The sequence below is a fragment of the Cajanus cajan genome, chromosome 5 (genome assembly GCF_000230855.2).
Source record: "Cajanus cajan strain Asha chromosome 5, NIPB_CcT2T_4, whole genome shotgun sequence".
Classification (NCBI taxonomy): Eukaryota; Viridiplantae; Streptophyta; class Magnoliopsida; order Fabales; family Fabaceae; genus Cajanus; species Cajanus cajan.
In genome coordinates this window covers 4,564,614-4,584,037 of record NC_138521.1, presented here as the reverse complement: position 1 = coordinate 4,584,037, position 19,424 = coordinate 4,564,614, and the positions used below count along the sequence as shown (strand labels likewise).

Genomic DNA, 19,424 nt, shown 5'->3' with positions numbered 1-19,424 from the left:
CTTTGATAATAGGTTAGAGACTAAGTCCCTGATCCGATACTTTGCTCGATTGGTCACTTGTAATCAGTATAACTCGACTTGGCCCCTATAATATGGTTGCTTCATACATGTGTGCCTCGACCTTGCCCACACACGAATTGCCACATAGAACCTAAAGGAGAAAACTAAAAATAATGTATTCATTCAGAAGTCAACTTACTGAAGTGTTCAACATAGTGTATATCCACATAATGAGATATTAAAGTTCAAAAACATCTTTAACTCTAGTTTCTACGTATTGCAGCTAAGATATGTATGTAACCCACATATCTATAGCTTATCAACTTAATAACTTATTTATCTTTCAGCATTCAACTTAACAACTTTAATGACATGCAACGTTTAGCTTTCAACGTCACATCATGTCAACTTAAATAACATACATCTATCTTTACAACATTCATATCTTGAGAAAACAACATCATACATCAACTTAAAGCAACTAGAGCGACTTTCAACTTTAACAACTGTCAACATCCATCTTACAACTATAAGACAACTTAAAACATCAAAGTAATATAAAAAATCAACATCAAAATAACTTTACAACTTTAAACATGCATCAATGGAAATAACATCTTGACAATCAACTGAAAATAGCCAAACAATTTAACAACTAAATAACTTAAGACACAACTTACAACATGTATAGTAGTTTCAAACACAACAACTTCAATCATGACTTAAACAACATTAAACATCCTTATACATCATCATCCATATAAAAAATTCATCATATAATAACTTGGGACATCATATATTGCCATATGCTATAAAGGAATTAGTACAAATCATTTTCAACATGTAACTAACAATTAACATACAATGACAACTCCCACATAACACATCATAATTGGAGTTTTACTAATCCAATCAAACTCATCATTATCTCATATGAAAGATAAAATGATTTTCTACTACTTTTGTGAAGAACTAGGGTTCTAATTCCATCATCTACCAAGTTGAAAATTGTAAAATTTGTAATAGTTTGCCTAATTATTGACAACTTGACCTTTGCTCACTAAAAAGGTCATGATTGAAGTTCTAGACCTCTTTTTTATGTGATTCCAATTTTATTGAAAAGCTAACATCAAAGGCTACAACTTTTATGAAGACATTAGGACCAAATTCAATCATTTACCTCTATCGCTGCAACGCTCAATTCAGCATAGGATTTCTGCTAGCATAGTTTTCTCTCTATAACTATAGTACTGGATTTCTTCCAGTTCATTTTTTTCACCGTTGTAGCACTCAACCACGACTGCAAGAATGGATATCTGCCATCCCATTTCCCCCCACCGTTGTAGCACTCAACCACGACTACAGTGTTAAATGTAGAAATTTTTTGCATTTTCATGGCTTCCCCCTTCATTTTTCATTTACCCTTAACAATTTATCTCCTTAAACACCATTTACAACTCTTTTTCACTACTAGATTCATACATACAACTTAAAAATGTCATAAAACATCACATGCATCCATCAAAACACCAAGATCATCCAATTTTACCCAAATCATTCAAAAACACCCACAACTCCAAATGACATGCAACCTACTCAACTCAACCAACCTACTCATGAACCACATCTTTAGTGGTGATCCAACCACATGCAACTCAAAATATAATAATGATTCGAGTTCTAGCTTCCCTTACTTCTTCAAAGAACCAAAATCTGTCAAGAGCGGAAGAAAAGAGAAAAAAGCTCCACTTGCTCTGATTTTGAAGACAAGTCGTAACTCATCAACTCAAACTTCTCCACTACTCTAGCTAACTCAGTTCTGAGTTGATCCCAAGAGAAAAAGAAAGAAACAAGAATTGCTCCAAGCTTCCTAACTCCATACTCAACCCCAAATGAAAGAAAAAGAAGGGAAAATTCTCTCACACTCCAAAACAGGTATTCTTGAACATAATGTTAATGACTGAAAACATTACTAAATTAAAAAATAGCTTTATTGAAAACACAACTTTTAAAATGTAAAAAAAATATATTTAAAATTTAAAAAATAAATAACTCAAAATATCACGTGGTGAAAACATGGCTTATATTAATCTAAATTAAAAAATTAAGTCATAAGTCGGGTTTAAAAATAATAAAATATGACACTTTAAATATCGTCTTCTCTAGCACTATTTATGTATGATGTAAAAAACAAAACACCACTTATATTCTCAATTTTTTTTAGAAATGTAACCGTTCTAGAAATTTTGTAAAATGTTATCCCTTGATTTATGTAAAAAAAGCCCTCATCACATATACGCTAATACGCCCCAAGTAAAAATATTTATCAAAGGTCATACCACTCACATTGTCATTATTATATAATAATAATTTACATCAATCGAAGTAGGAAAATGATATTTGTACAGAAAAAAATATACAATAATTTATACGATATATTTTTTATGTGTATTTTTTCCTATTATATCATTTATTATATTTATTGATGATAAAATTGTACAAATTATTGGATTAAATCCCTCCTCAATTTATCTAATTTAATTGTCAATACTTTTTATTTATTAAAATTACAATAATATTTAAGATCATATGTATATTATTTTAACTCTCATTACTAAATCAACTTTAATAATTTTAATTACCAAACCCCTTTTAATTTATCTAATTTAATGATTAGTTTGGTAAAATAATTAACAATAAATAATATATGTATTTATATTATCATTCGACTATCAAATATGTTAAATTTATTAATTTTTATAATACTTATATTAATTACTTTTTGATGTTTATGTTTTCATCAACTTTATTTTTTTTCTATAATTAAAAATATCACATTTTAATTTCTTTATGTACTTTTTAGTTTTTCTTCAATTCCTACAGTTTTTATAAAAACAAATAAAAATGATATATATATATATATATATATATATAACAAAATAAAATGTTTTTAATTGTATAGAGACTAGACTTAATAATTATTTTAAAAAACATGGTTACTATAATTTTTGATTAGTGACGAATATAAATTTTTCTACACAATACGTAGATATTAAATTGAATAAGTAAATAAATAAATAAATAAATATGGAGAAGATTTGATAAGAATTGATGAAAAATAATCATAAGCATGCCTTAATTGTGAGAATTGGTTTGGAAAGATTATTGTTTCCTCTTTTTCTCTCAGCTCCAATTACAGGAAGAATGAAGAGAAAGAAAGCGCCCAAAAGGCCTAAGAAGAACATAATTGAGAGAGAGAGAGAGACTTTTGTCTTAGCCAAAAAGATGCAATTAAACTAATGAATTGGAAGCTGAGTTAGTAGTAATATTTATATAAGAGAGAGACTCAACCTCATCTCCCATTTTTCCACACTTTCACACAGCACAAACAAAAAGCTCTCTTCACCACGAATTTTCCAACACACTCGCCCCTCCGCGCGCGTGCTCTTCAACGACATCATCGTCTTCTTAGGACCTGTCTCAGGTGCAAAGCCCCTCTTCCTTGCTTGTTAATTTCTCTTTTCTTTTTTCTAATTCACAATTTGTTGGGGGTGTGACTTTTTGCGATTTTTTCAATCATGAAATGGTAAAGTTGGGTTTTTTATATTCTTATTGATGACTTGAATTTGATTGACTTGGAAATTTTACTTATGGGGTTTGTGGATACTTAGATTTGGGATTCAAGATGCAAACTTTAGTGTGTTTGAGGAGAGGGTTTTGAACCGAGGAATTTTGATGGGTAGGGCAAGTTATTTTTGCTGTCGTGTTTCAATTATTATTGAAGGGTGTGTCAAAAAGATAAACACAATTTGTCCTGTTTTTTTCATTTTGATCCTGAGTCTTCAAGGTAAGATTTTTAGTTTTATTTATAAGGTGTATATAAATTCTGTTATCTGAACAGACTAACATTTTTTCTTAATCGTTCTTTTCTTTCAATTTCTTGTTTTGTCAGATTCTTTATAGAGGATTAGTGCTGCTAATCATTGAATCATTTCAAAATTGAAATGATTTGATAGGGAATATGATTGGCAGCTTCAACCAGACTGATTCAATGGAGTGCTGTGAAGCTGGAATAGAGAAAGTTGATTCCCAGGAATCTGGTCCTGTCTTGAAGAAGTCAAAGACCGAAACCTTGGCTTCTCAAGATGTAGATAATTGTGAAATGGCAGAAGGTGAGGACAGACTTAGCGACATGCCGGATTGTCTTATCCATCATATTTTGTCATTCATGGAAACAAAAGATGCTATTCAAACTTGTGTTTTATCGAAGAGGTGGAGGTATCTTTGGGCTTCAGTTCCCTGCCTGAACTTTACCAGCAAACCATTCCTGCGGTTGGTTGATTTCAAGAAGTTTGTGCTGTGGGTCCTAAACCATCGTGAAGTTTCTCATGTCAAAGTTCTTATTTACTATCGATTTGGGGTGGATTATGCGACGGATCAAAATTTATTGAATAAGGTTATTGAGTATGCAACATGTCATGGGGTTGAAGAAATCAAAATCAATCTACGGGCAAAAACATCTGGCAGTCCTCCTGTTGAAATTCCTTTGGCTCTATTTACTTGCCCATCTTTGAAAAAGCTTGAGTTAAAAGATTGTCATCCGACAAATGTGTCATCCCCTATAGGTTGCAAATCATTGGACATGTTGCATCTGGAACAGTTTCCAATGTATCCTGTTACATCTGACTTTTCAAATCCATTTGCAAGTTTGGCAGAACTTTTTGGTTTTACTACATTGACAACTTTGCATCTCAATAGCTTCACTCTGTGTTATACAGGATTTGACTGTCTGGATCCATTTGCTAATTGTGTCCATTTGAAGACTTTGCACTTAAGTGAAATGTCCTTTAAGTCAGATTTGAACCCTAAAGATTTTGTGATATCTGCCCCTAAACTCAGTAACTTGAATCTAGTGTGCAACCGCTTCAAATGCAAGATTGTAGTTGCTGCACCACAGCTTTCCAATTTTACTTACTTGTATTCTACACCTTGTGCCTTCTTTGAGTTTTGTCTTCCTTCTTATGATGGCTTAATCATTGATATCCATGAACCACACGATCGAGTGGAAAAATGTCGTCCAAGGAAAATAGAGGAGACTTTACATGGTTTGATCAGTATGTCACGGGGATGTCATAGTGCAGAAGCTGTTAAACTATCCTTCTGTACAGTAAAGGTATGGAAAAAAAGTTATTTGTACGTTTATACGTATGTGCATTTGACTACATACACGTATTCTGTGTCTGTGGGAGAATGGGATTTTGTGTTGAATTGTCAAATGAAATATAGTTTGTTGGCCTGTGTTTAATCTTTAAAAATAACTTTTTCAATTTCAGGTTACTTGTGGACATGCAACCCTGTTAAAGCCAGAACGTTCGTCTTCTAGTAAATTGAAGTCATTGAACTTTGGAGTGGGATCAACATATAAAATCTTCATCAACAACCTTGACCATATAACTGCCTACTTCCGCAATTGTTCTCAGCATGCAGACTTCGAGATTATGACTGTCTAAAAGGTATTCATTAATCCCCTTCTTTCCTAAATAATATATTCTCTCTTTATTACTATAATAATTTTTTTTTGGATTGTATTTGTAATGCAATTATATCCTTTACTTTGCTTGTCTTAGCTGATCATATGTCACTCTAAAATAAAATTCAAAAAATATGTTCAATGATTGGTTGAAGTTTCTAATCAGTGGATAATACTTAACTCCATCAAGTTTCTACCAAGTTTCTTACATTTACTCTGCTCATATAGGTTTTCTATGACTTGAGATTTTTGGATGACAACTATACCGATTGCCTTTAATTTTAGTATGTAGTCCGGATTTACTGATTTTCACTTTTTTTAGCATGTTCAAAAGTTTGATGAACTATTTAATATGGTCATTGCTATTTGTTTGCATCATCTCTCTTTTCAGTACTTGTTTGGCCTTTGGTGGCTAGGATAAGAAAAATTGAGTAGGATAAGGTATCCCATCCTATTTCAAATCCCTTGTTTGGTGATCCAATAGGATAGAATAAGCTTATGCTATTCAGCTCATTAGTACATAATTTATCAAGTGGTATTAGAAAGTAGGATAGGATAGATAAAAATTTCTCCACCCACCCTCACCCCCAACCCTCTCTTCCTTGACCTACTTAGTCTTCCTTTTCATTGAGTTGCAGTTAGGGGTGGGCAAAAGAAATTTGAACTGAATTGAATTGTTTGAAAATTGAACTGAACTGTTTTTATAGAAGTGCAAATATTAGAGGTGTCAATGATGGTTTGTTTTGATGGCCCAATTGCCTTGGCTTTGAAAAAGTGGCCCATAAAGTGCCAATTTGGCCAGGCCTAGTAGACCAACTAGATTAGGCCACTAATTTTTAAACTTGAATAAAGCCTATCGAGTCTGTTTGGCCCAATATTTTTTTTATATTTTCAATTTTAAAATTTAAAACAAAAATAGAAAATAAAATAAAATAGACGAATTTGGTCTGGCTTAACAGATCAACATGTCAAAACAGTTCAATTCAAAGTACCAAAATAATTTACTTTAGTTTGGATCGTAGTTCAATTCAAACTTTTGAAGTATAGTTCAGTTTAATGAAACGAAAAAATAGTTTAGTTCAGTTTAGGCTAAGTTTTTTTTTCTTCTGTTTAGTACAGTTTTTATAAGTTTAGTTTAGTTCATTTTGCCTACTTTAGTTGCAATAACATTTCTCCCCCCCGCCTAAAAACCACCCTCAATGAACCAATTACCACACTTTTCACTCTCTCAAACTTAACCTCAAACTGCCACTGCTTGTGATAATTTTGGGGCTCCAGTTCATTGTTTGTATTTGTGTTACGAAGACCCATGCCTTGGTTCAGAGTCCTATTCTTTGAACCTGAACCCAAACTGTTGTCCTGGGCCTTCTGCACAGGATGAACTGCAGGTTTCAGTTCCATCAGCTGTGAGAGACAAAGAGAGTGGCAAGGAGGTGCTTGAAGTGGTTGTTGGAATGAGCTTTTAGAGACAGGTGGCTGTAATAAGGCAAAAAAGTTAGGACCTTCTGATAGGTAGTCTTCATTTTGAGCAGAGTGATGGTTCTTGTGATGATAAAGTAGCTGCAAGCTTGCCAGTATTGATTATGGTGTTCTGGAGGATGTTATTAGCAATATATATTTTTTAATTTAAAAATGGACCACTGTATAATGTGTGTATGTGATTTTGTCATAAGAGTAATTTGGTCATTTGAATACAATTTATAACATATTTTGGTTGGTTAGCTGGTATGCATCAAACACTCTAGTAAGAGTTCATCAGACTTGTATTTTACTATTTTTTCCCACTCTTATTCAGCTTGCTTATCATATCTGTCCTTGTCCCATCTTGGCTACCAAGTACCACACAAGCTGTGGAAATTCTAGTTAATGTAAAACTTAGAGTATCTTGTTTTGTAATTTCTTTTGCAAATTCTTAAAAATAGGAAATATAGTGAAAACAATATGGCATTATTTAAATAATTTGTGAAAAATGTATCAACTGAAAGTGAAAAAAAAGGCATCTCCTTGACTAGAATAAGCTTGTTTGGTATGCAAATTTATTTTCTGGGAAACACTGACACAACAGCTCAAGGGCATGTCATGTATAAGACACTTTTCAGATATCAAAACTTGCCCAACATTCGTTGGACACTTCTCTGATATGGCTCATACACGGGCCAAGACACTGAGCTAAGACCTTCTTTTGGCTGGACATTTCTCGACACTCCTATTATATTATATTATAAATATTAAAAATTATTTAAAATATTAATAAACATCTGAATACAGAATTGAAATGTGACAATAACAAACATTTGAGCGAAAATGATGATGCCTTCTAGCATTTTTTTGTAAGGATTATTATAGGACTTAACTAGTTGTTTTAAGAGATATGTTTCATCTTCTTATCTTGTTTTTATTTATTTATTATTATTATTTATTTATTTTTTTGTAAGGATTGCATTGTGAAAATATCTCTCGTTCCCTCGTAGTATCGTTATTGTGAGGGCTATTGTTATATGAAAATTGTAAAGCCTAACAACTTTACTTTTAGAATGTGAATATATAATTCTTAATCCATGTTGTGCCCGATGTCCCTGGTGTTTCATAACTTATTTTAGTAGCTTGTATCTTATGAATACTTGAACTAGCTTATGACAATAAACCAGCTTATAAGCTATTATTTCTTTTGTTTTTTTTTTATCCTGACTAATTTATTTAAATCTATTTTTTCAGCAAACAACTAAATTTTCCCTTTTATTTCATTTTACATTTGTTAGCTAACTTATTGGTTAATCTTACCAAACACTTTCAATTTAATCATCTTGTTTAGAAGATTTTAGCTTTTCAGCTCTTAGCATATAACTTTTAAACTTCAAATAACTTTTTAAGTTTTCAGCTAGCTTCTACACTAGTTTTATCAAACACACCCAACTTTGATTTTTGATGGAATGACAAGTTGACAATTTAAATTTGTATTTAGGCATTTAATTTTTTGTTGAATGTGGAGCATGTAGGCAGTGGAGAATGAGGGTGTGGTAAGTAAAACTAATAAGTTAGCTGAAAGTTTATAGCTGGAGTTGAAAACCTAAAAGCTTCCAAGTTAATCAATCAAATTGAAAGTATTTGATAAGATTAGGTGATGAGCTAGCTGATAAATGGAAAAATAACATAAAATGCATAATTGATTCTGTGAGGTAGAATAGGATTTCAAAAACATTAATGAGCCTAAAAATAAAAAAACAAAAAAGCTAGAAGCTTTATAAGCTAACATATTTTCATAAGCTACTTTAAATAACTTAAATAATAAGCCATTAAAATAAGCTTGTGTACCAAACAAATTTATTTTGGTCAAATTAGTTCGTAAGTTCTTTCAATGCCTTGCCAAACACCCTATGAATTTCACCATTTATTGGTTTTTATCATTTTTTTTTGGAGCATATAGGTTGTAACCGGTAAGGAGTGTTGAGTGGCTTGCAGTAATGATGAATAACGTTCCATAAAATTCTTTACAAGATGAACAAACAACTTCATAACTATGCAAAGGAGGCATAGTGTTAAATTACAAGATCAATATTAAACTTTTTTTTTTAGGTGCTCGGACTCTTATCACTTTTTCTCTTTTGAATGAAATTCTGTAGAGTGGCTTATTTTCATTTCTGCTCCATAACATGAAAGCACACTGAAAGATGACAACTAATAGGATTAACCCTTTGCAAAGTTTTACTGTTAAACCTTTGTTTAGTACTTTTATGCTGTGCCCGGGGTTATATAATTTTTGAATGGCAGTATATATAATTATGCAACTATTTATACTTGTTTTGAATGAATTATGAGTTTGTTTGACAAAGCTAGTTTGACTAGCTTATAAACTAGTTTTTGTTTGATATACAAGCTTATTTTAATAGCTTCTAACTTATTTTGATAAGTTACTTGAAGTAACTTATGAAAATAAGTTAGTTTATAAAAAAATAAATTTTACTGTTTTTCTATTTTTATCCTTATTAATTTATTTGAAATTTCTGTTGCCTCAAATAACTAAATATGTTTTATATCATATTATATTTACCAATTAGTTTATCAACTAGTCTTATCAAACTTCTAATTTAATCAACTAAACTTATAAATTTTCAGTTTTTTAGCTCCTAATTTATAACTTATTTATAGATTTATAGATAATGATTTCTTTAGCATTATTGTTGGGGCTTATACATTTCAAACTTTTTTTTTTTGAATTATTTTGTCAGACTAATTTTTTTCCTTCTTCCTCGTGATTTTGAAGGATACTTGCCAAAGGAGGTTTGTTTCAAGCAGAGATGGAAGTCAACCCCAATACTTGGATCCTTATGATCTAAAAACAAGCTTCAGTGTTTGGTATAGTTTGATTGGGAAAAAATTGGGATATATTCATATATGTGGTTGATTTTTGAAAAACAGGCTATAGTGAAATAGAAATTCAAATACTTTTTGCAAATTTGTATCTTGACTCGTTTTAAAGTCACATCTTAGTTCCCCCAACCCCTAATGATTGAATACAGACCTTTTTATTTTATATTTCTTGTTTCTGTTAAAGGAAAATAATCTGAATTTAATTTTGGTTAATAATTGAAAAATAGTGTTTAATTAGATTATGAAAAGTTTTATATAATAATAATAATTATTATTATTACTACTATTATTATTTTATCGTTTTAATAGTAATTCAACACTTCCAGTTATTAATCAATTAAAATCAATTTAAGTGCTTTATCTTCCCATGTATTTTTGCTTTTCTTTGATGTGTTTAATTACTTTTTTTTTTTTGTGTTTATATTTATACTAGAAGAATTAGAATTAGATGAATTACATAAATGAATAACAAATATAAGTGTATGAATATTTTTTTTCTTGTTAAAACCAGAAGCAAATTTAAATAGGTTTGATAAAAATAGATTATGTAAAGTTTTAACAATCAATTTTTAAAAATGGATCAGTTTGCTTAAAAATTTTTTATTATAAAAAAATGGGTTTACACAGCGATTTTAAAGAAAGAAATTTGAGTAGATTCGAGTTGTTTCTTAAATTTTAAAAAAAGCAGTTTAGACAATATATATAGAGTCAAGAATTACTTTTTAAGAAAGTGTATAAAAAAATGGGCCTAATAATTTGTGTCATGTACGATTATTAAATTTACTATTTACGATTTGTTTATATTTTTGTGATTTTTATTGTATTGTTTACTATAAAAAAAATAAGTTAATAGATATGTGTACGCTTATCTATCTATATGTATGATTATACCATTCTAATGAACATTTAAAAAGTTTTATAAGTATATTTACACAAAAATGAAGTAGTAAACTTATATTTACACTAATATTTTAGTCCTTACATTATTTATTGTATGTAAATAAAATTTATAATAAATTATATATACAAATAAAATATTATATTTGCTTGTAAGAATTATAATTAAAATTTGTATAAATATTTACTTTTAAATATATAAATTATATTTTAAATTTATAATAAATCATTTATTGTAATATAATTATTATTTATTTATTATTTATTTTAAAAATATTAAAACTTAATTTATAAATAATTATGTAAATAAAAATCAAATTAGATAAGAAGCTAAAATATTTCTAAAAATCTTTTCAAAGAATATTTTTAAAAAATACTCTTTCACAAAATAAAAATTTGTGTTTAATATATAAAGATTAATGAATACACATAATTCTTCAATAGATGAAAAAAAAGTCAAATCACAGTTAAAATTTGTAAAAATGTTAATTTTTTAAATCCATAAATAAATTTTATATTAGTTTTTAATAGTTTATTTGTGCCCTTTCACAATTTATGTAAAACTTTTATCAACCACTTCCAAAACTTGAGACATTTTTATCTTTTGAAAGAATGCAGTGACATCTTTATCACTTTTTTTTTAAATACGATAATATAATTTGATACCAAAAAGTTTATTATATTCACACACACTACTCTATTGAGTATTGACCTAGTTGAGCTATACTATCAAATATATTATGTAATAATATGTTTGGTAATATCAATAGATGTTAAAAAGATATATTAAACTTACAAGTACAATAATATAAAATTTGCAAAAAGTAATAATGTCATTATAAAATTATGACTTGGCTTTCTGTCCTTATAAATATGATTGAATACGAGATCAATAAGGAAAAATTATAATCTTTTATAGTCACAGCTGACTTGTAATTTTGTTTCTAAATGTATGAATAGTTTAGAAAGGTTTATTATGTTTAAAAAAATTGATTTAAGAGTAAATTATATTACTTCACAGTTTTTTTTAAAATATAACTTAGTATATTTAAATAAATACTTTTGTCAAAATATATAATTTAATTTAGCGTAATAAATTATACTTCTTTTTATGTGAGATGCAAACCTTTTTCCTATGTATCAAAATATAGGATAAATTACACTTTTTAGGGAATGTAAATATTAGTGTCATTTTTTTTCTTACATTAAAATATATAATTTAGTTTTTTTTTTATATTTTTTATCTTAACATCATTAAAAAAATATTTATTATAGGATTTTTAAAAAGGTTTTTAATCAAAATATATGCTAGAATATTTTTAAGCCATCTCAAAATTTTAAAATTCATATTTAGTCATCCAAATTTTATTTTATTTTATTTTTATATAAGACTATAAGTTGTGATAGTGTTACATTAATCTTGGTTATTTTAAGTTGTTAAGTTGAGTTGTTGGTGTTGAAACTCAAGGGTCTGAAGATCCCTTAAGAGTTTCAGTGATATTGAGAGGATGTTTCTCTAGACAGGGATCTAGTTTGACTTTGGAGGAAAAAATATATAAAGTTCTGTTTTGAATAGAGTCTCATAAACTCTTTCTTCACAACTTTCTAAAGAGAGGAAGGAATCCTAGAGAGAGGGTCTTTTGTCCATGAGCTCTCTTTTCTCTCAATCTTCTTCCCTTCTTCTTCCAATCCTTTTCTAAGTTGTGTTATTTGTAATTCAGGTAGTAAAAACCTTGAATCAAGTCGTTGATTTCGTTGCGGAACCCAGATCTTTCTTCTTTTCTACCTCAAACCTAAGCTACCCTTAGGTAAGTGAAACTTGATTTTTATTCTCCTTGTTGTATGTTGGAGTTGTTGGAAGATTTCAGTGATAAAATGTTGTTGGGTTCCAAATTACTATGATTGAATTGCTTTAAATTGGTGAAAAGTTGTGTGAAGATAAAGGTTTGAGGTCCATAAAGAAGAATATGGTGATTTGTGATGTGTTGTTGCATGTTAGTTTTTGAGCTGAATTTGAGACGCTTGTGTTGAGTAAAATCGTTATTCCTTGTTGCATGTGTTGGATTTTGTTGCATTTCAGGTTTTGGCTCAAAAATTAGATTTTGCATATGCAAAATTCTAATGTTGCGTCAGGCATGCGTTGCGTCAGGCATGCCTTTAAGGCATTGGACGTTGTTCTAACTTAAGGTTTTCTATCTGACTTGGTGACGTTGGGCCCAAATTTGAGTGACGCTCAACATGGCTAAGCCAAAGCTTTCTATTTAGATTTCGTCAAGCAACAAGGTGGCGATGCTAGGTGAGGCTTAGGCAGAGACCCTTTGCTTGAGGTAGGGTTGGGAGTGGTAGTTTACCATGCCAAGCCCGGGGTCTCAAGGGCCTTTGTCTTAGCCACGTCGGGCACAAGTAGTGCAGCGTCGGGTGTGGGCGAGACTAGGAGCTCCTTGCCTGAATAGTACTGGGCGTAGGATGTATAGCGTTGGGCGTTAGTTGCTGAAGAAGATATAATATCATAATTGATGAAATGTTGAATACTAGTTGATTTTAGTTGTTAAGTGAATATATGATGAATGAGTTATAGTGATGAAGTAGTATGTGATGATTTTGTTGTGAGTTGTGAGTTATGTGTTGATAAAGTAGTATGTTGACTGTATAGTTGTGTTAAATATATATATATATATATATATATATATATATATATATATATATATATATATATATATATATATATATATATATATATATATATATATATATATATATATATAAGGAACATATCAAGTGAGAAGAATTTATTATGAGAAGGTGAGAAGGTAAAAATATAATCCTTAGATTAATCAAGTGAGAGAAAATTTGGGATTTAATCAAGTGAGAGAAAATTAATCTAAGGGTTATATTTTAACCTTCTCACCCTCTCATAATAAATTCTTCTCACTTGATATGCTTCCTATATATATATATATATATATATATATATATATATGATGTGTTGTTGAGATGTTTGATGATTACAAAGTTGAATAAGAGTTGTGTGAGATATAAAGTTGTGTATTGATTTTATTGTTATGATGAATATATAAAGAGTTATGTTGATTAATTAGAACTAGATGAGATGTTTTCGAAAGTTGCATATTCCATTGTATGGTTACTCTGTTGAGGTACTCTGAGAGTCTAATTTGTTGAAAATCCTTCTTGGGAAATTGACCTTTGAAGTGGATACTATGTTGTTTTTCCTCTAGGACTTTATTGGTATCGTATGAAGCGACCACAGTATAGGGGTCAAGTTAAACTATATTGATTACAAATGACCAACTGAGTAAAGTACGAAGTCAGGAACTTATTTTCTAACCGAGTATCGGAAAGATATAATATTTGGAGGGTAGTTGGTGGGCTAATCTCATAAGAAACTTAGTTAAGTTAGCTAATATCGTGGTAGGCTCGTATGTGACACCCTCTACACCAACATCATTAATAAACATAAACTATATTTATAAAAGATTTTCATAGAATGATATAAAACAATAAGTATCATAAGGTAGAAGATGCACATTCATAATTCATACACATAAATATTAAACTCAAGAAGTTATTATAAAACAAAGATTATAAATTAATCCCAGTAAAGGTGGCAGTGCCTCCTAGTTAGGAATCAATTTATAATTTATTAAATTACACAAGAAAAGAAAATATTTTTAGAACAATAAAGACATAAGAGAAATCCTAGCTAAACCCGATGTCACATCCTATCAGAGCATGCCCCAAGAAGCCTTTAGGCCTCATCACCAACATCCTCATGATGATGATCACCTGCAACATAAATTTAAACATATACAAAAAAAATAACAAGGGAGTGAGAAACATCTCACTCAGTTGTAGATGAAGAAATAAAAGTTAAATAGCACACACACATAATCATTATCATATATAATAATTATTTATCATGCAATGATGTCATAGACTCAACTCATAAATATATGCATGTGGCGCCATACGGAAGTTCGCATATCATCATTGGTGACCCTAAGGCACACCTAGTTAGCATATCGTGGGTGACCCAAAGGAACACCTGGTTACATCATTGGTGACCCAAAGGCACACCTTGTTAGTCGTGGGTATGCGGCCTCAGCGGCACACCTGGAGTATATATGCATATGATGCATGTCATACAATCATAAACTTAACATTTCACATGTTACAGAATTTCCTATAATATACCATATCATAAGCATAATTCATACTTATATTATATTTTATTAATCCAATAGTCCAAAGGTCCAATAATTCAATAGTCCCATAGTCCAAAGGTTCAATAGTCCAATAGTCCATTGTCCAACAGTCCAACAGTTCAATAGTCCAAGGTCATTAAGTCAAGGGTCCAATAGTTCAAAGGTCTTTAGGGATCATATAATTTATATTTCCTGGTATAATTATATCCTTAAGTAAAATAGGAAGCTTAATGAAAATAAGGAGGCTCGGCCTTCCATTTAGATAATAAAGTCTAAATTTATAAGTTAATAGGAGACTTAGTCTTCCATTCAATGAATATTTTAGAATAGTAAAAGTGAAGTTATCCATTAATTATAATTATTAATTACCGCAACAAGAAAATCAAGTAGTACAAACAAAACACAGTAATAATATATATTCAAATAATCAAACAACAGACAAGGGATCGGGAGCCAATCCAACAAACAGACTATTTAACAATTATTTCTACACCCCCAAGCAAGGTTTCCCACTCCCCCCTTACCTGGATAAATAGGAATTTGGGCAGAATCTCCTCTCTTTCTCCTTAAACCGGAACCGGAACTAGAGCAGAACCTTCTCTATTCTCCTCCTCTTTTCACAACCTAGGCAGAACCTTCTCTCTTACTTTCTCTCTCTATTTCTCTAGAATTTCCTTCTCTCTAGAATTCTAAATTTTCCAAAACCTTAGGCCCCTATTTATAGAAATTTTGAAGTTACTATGCACTATGCACTATTCATTAAAATAATAATATAATTACTATTCATGAATAGTAAAATACTATTCATCCAAATAATTTGAGTTTTGCGTAAGCGCTTACGTTTTTTCAAAATTACTATTCATATGAATAGTAAAATACTATTTATAAATACGTATACATAAATAGTAAAATACGTATACATAAATAGTAAAATACATATACATGAATAGTAAAATACGGGAATAAAATACTTATTCACATAATAAATAACTCTTTTCATTTGAATAAAATTTTGGGATATTACATTTCTCCCCTCCTTTAAGAAATTTCGTCCCCGAAATTTTCCTGAAATAGAAAAGGATAATCTTCACGCATCTTGCTTTCTAACTCCCAAGTAGCACTTTCTTCAAAATGTCCTCCCCAAACGACCTTAACCAAAGGAATTTCCTTTCCTCTTAGTTGTTTCACCCTCGTATCATCAATTCTTAAAGGAACTGTTTCATAGGTGAGATTATCTTTCAATTGAACATTGTCAGACTCGATGATATGGGAAGGATCATGGATATATTTTCTGAGTTGGGAAACATGAAAGACATTATGAAGATTTGAAAGAGATGGGGGTAAGGCAATTTGATAGGCTACTTCACCAATTCTTTTAAGGATTTGATAAGGACCAATGAAACGTGGAGTAAGCTTACACGATTTTAGTGCTCTGCCTACTCCTGTCCAAGGAGTAACTTTAAGGAATACATGATCACCTTCATTAAACTCAAGGTCCTTTCTCCTCTTATCACTGTAACTCTTCTGCCTACTCTGAGCTGCTCTCATTCTCTCCTGGATCATCTTAACTTATTCAGTAGTTTGTTGAACTATCTCAGGTCCTAAGATAGCATTCTCTCCAGGTTCTACCCAACACAAAGGTGTTCTACATCTCCTACCATATAGAGCTTCATAGGGTGCCATCCCAATACTGGAATGGTAGCTATTGTTGTAGGTAAATTCTATCAAAGGTAGGAAACTATCCCAACTACCCCCATGTTCTAAGATGCAAGCTCTCAACAAGTCTTCCAAAGATTGAATAGTTCTTTCGGTTTGGCCATCTGTTTGGGGATGGTAGGCTGAACTCAATCTAAGCTTAGTGCCTAAAGCCTCATGCAAACTCTCCCAAAATCTAGAGGTAAACCTAGGATCTCTGTCAGAAACTATACTAGTAGGAACCCCATGCAATCTCACAATCTCACTTATGTACAACTTGGTTAATCTCTCCAAAGAGTATCTAATGTTAATGGGAATAAAATGGGCAGACTTAGTCAATCTATCTACTATAACCCATATAGCATCTAAGTTTTTCGTAGTTTTAGGTAATCCAACTATGAAATCCATAGAGATGCTATCCCATTTCCATACAGGCACATCCAAAGGTTGCATCAAACCTGAAGGTTTTTGGTGTTCTACCTTAGCTTTTTGACATACTAGGCAGGCATACACAAATTCCTCCACTTCCTTTTTCATCTTAGGCCACCAAAACATCTTCTTAAGGTCTTGGTACATCTTAGTGGATCCAGGATGAATACTAAGGCTACTCCTATGTCCTTCTTCAAGAATTGCTCTCTTAAGTTCAGGCACACTAGGAATACACAACCTATCTCTAAACCTCAATACTCCATCTATTCCAATTTTAAATTCACTTTCCACACCTTGATTTAACTTCTCAACTTGACTCAATAGGAAAGGATCTACCTTCTGACCTTTTCTAATTTCATCTATCAAGTTATTAGTCACCTTCAAGGTTCCTAACCTAATACTTTTAGAGGTTAGTTCACACCCTAAACTCATATCCCTAAATTCCTCAATCATGTGCAATTCCCTCATCATTAAAGAAGAAATTCTCAAGGATTTCCTACTCAAAGCGTCAGCTACCACATTAGCTTTGCCTGGGTGATAGTTCAACTGAAAGTCATAATCCTTAAGAAACTCTAACCATCTTCTCTGTCTCATATTTAATTCCTTTTGGTCAAACAAGTACTTAAGGCTTTTATGATCACTAAACACCTCAAATCTAGATCCAAACAAGTAGTGTCTCCACAACTTAAGCACAAATACTATTGCAGCTAACTCAAGATCATGGGTAGGATAGTTTTGCTCATGGGTTTTAAGTTGTCTAGACGCATAGGCTACTACCCTTCTCTCCTGCATAAGTACTCCACCTAAACCTGATTTGGAAGCATCACAAAATACCTCAAAAGTCTTGCTAGGGTCAGGTAATACTAACACAGGGGCACTAGTTAGTCTTCTCTTAAGTTCTTGAAAACTCTCTTCACACTTAGAGTCCCACACAAAAGGTTGGTTTTTCCTAGTCAATTTGGTCAAAGGTAAAGCTAATTTAGAAAAACCCTCTATAAATCTCCTATAATACCCAGCTAGTCCTAGAAAACTCCTAATCTCAAAAACTGACTTAGGTGTTTTCCATTCAAGAACCGCCTCTACCTTAGAAGGATCTACAGCTATCCCATCCTTGGATATCACATGCCCTAGAAAATTTACACTCTCCAACCAAAATTCACATTTTGCCAATTTAGCATACAACTGTTTCTCCTTAAGGGTTTGAAGAACGATCCTAAGGTGCTCAGCATGCTCTTCCCTATTCTTAGAATACACTAGGATATCATCTATGAAGACCACTACAAATCTATCCAAGTAAGGGTGAAAGATCCTATTCATGTAGTCCATGAAAACACTAGGTGCATTAGTCACACCAAAAGGCATCACTAAATACTCATAGTGCCCATAGCGGGTCCTAAAAGCAGTCTTTGGGATATCCTCGGATTTCACTCGGATTTGGTGATAACCTGATCTCAAATCTATCTTACTAAACACACAAGCCCCAACTAGCTGGTCCATAAGGTCATCTATTCTAGGCAATGGATACTTATTCTTAATGGTTACCTTATTCAATTGTCTATAATCTATGCACAATCTCATGCTCCCATCTTTCTTCTTGACCAATAGAACAGGCGCTCCCCAAGGTGAAACACTAGGCCTAATGAATTGTTTCTCTTGTAGTTCCTCTATCTGTTTCTTAAGCTCAACTAACTCTTTAGGAGACATCCTATAGGGTGCTATAGATATGGGTGCGGTACCTGGCACTAAGTCTATACTGAACTCAATCTCTCTCTCAGGTGGTAAACTAGACACATCCTTAGGAAATACTTCTGGAAATTCTCTCACTAAGGGAATCTCATCTAGCTTATTCTCAGTCTCAACTGTTAATGAAGATAAGATCATGTATACCCTTTCATTTTCCTTTAAACAAGTTTTAATGTTAGAAGCACTAAGAAATTCCGTACTCTTACATTCACAAAATGAAATGGATTTATCAAAGCAATTTAAAAGAACATGGTGAGAAGATAGCCAATCCATACCAAGGATTACATCTAATTGACTAAGAGGCAGACAGATTAAGTCAACTAGAAACTGTTTATCAGAAATTGTCAAAGGGCATTTTAAACACACTAGGGATGTAGTTACAGAACCATTAGTAGGGGTTTCAACAACTAAATCAAAATTTAACAAAGACACAGGCAATTTCAGTTTTTGGACACAAGAGATGGAAATAAAGGAATGAGTTGCACCAGAATCAAATAGTACAACAAAAGGAGTCTCAGCTATGAAACAAGTACCTTGTA

At 31.3% G+C, this 19,424-nt stretch overlaps 1 protein-coding gene across 3 annotated transcripts; it reads left to right on the top strand.

The window, feature by feature from the left end:
* The first annotated feature begins 3,171 nt into the window (after positions 1-3,171).
* Positions 3,172-10,061, top strand: LOC109808298 (putative F-box/FBD/LRR-repeat protein At1g78840). 3 transcript variants are annotated; one of them, XM_029273381.2, is made up of 4 exons: positions 3,172-3,484; positions 3,953-5,173; positions 5,334-5,513; positions 6,907-7,338. In XM_029273381.2, exons 2-3 carry the CDS (start codon positions 4,022-4,024, stop codon positions 5,508-5,510), a joined length of 1,329 nt encoding a protein of 442 aa, XP_029129214.1. In that variant the 5' UTR covers positions 3,172-3,484; positions 3,953-4,021; the 3' UTR covers positions 5,511-5,513; positions 6,907-7,338. The 3 variants fall into 3 exon arrangements, with proteins under 3 accessions (XP_029129214.1, XP_020226817.1, XP_029129213.1); XM_020371228.3 differs by lacking the exon at positions 6,907-7,338 and adding an exon at positions 9,792-10,061 and having other exon boundaries at positions 3,174-3,484; XM_029273380.2 differs by lacking the exons at positions 3,172-3,484; positions 6,907-7,338 and adding exons at positions 3,525-3,847; positions 9,792-10,061.
* The last annotated feature ends 9,363 nt before the right edge of the window (positions 10,062-19,424 follow it).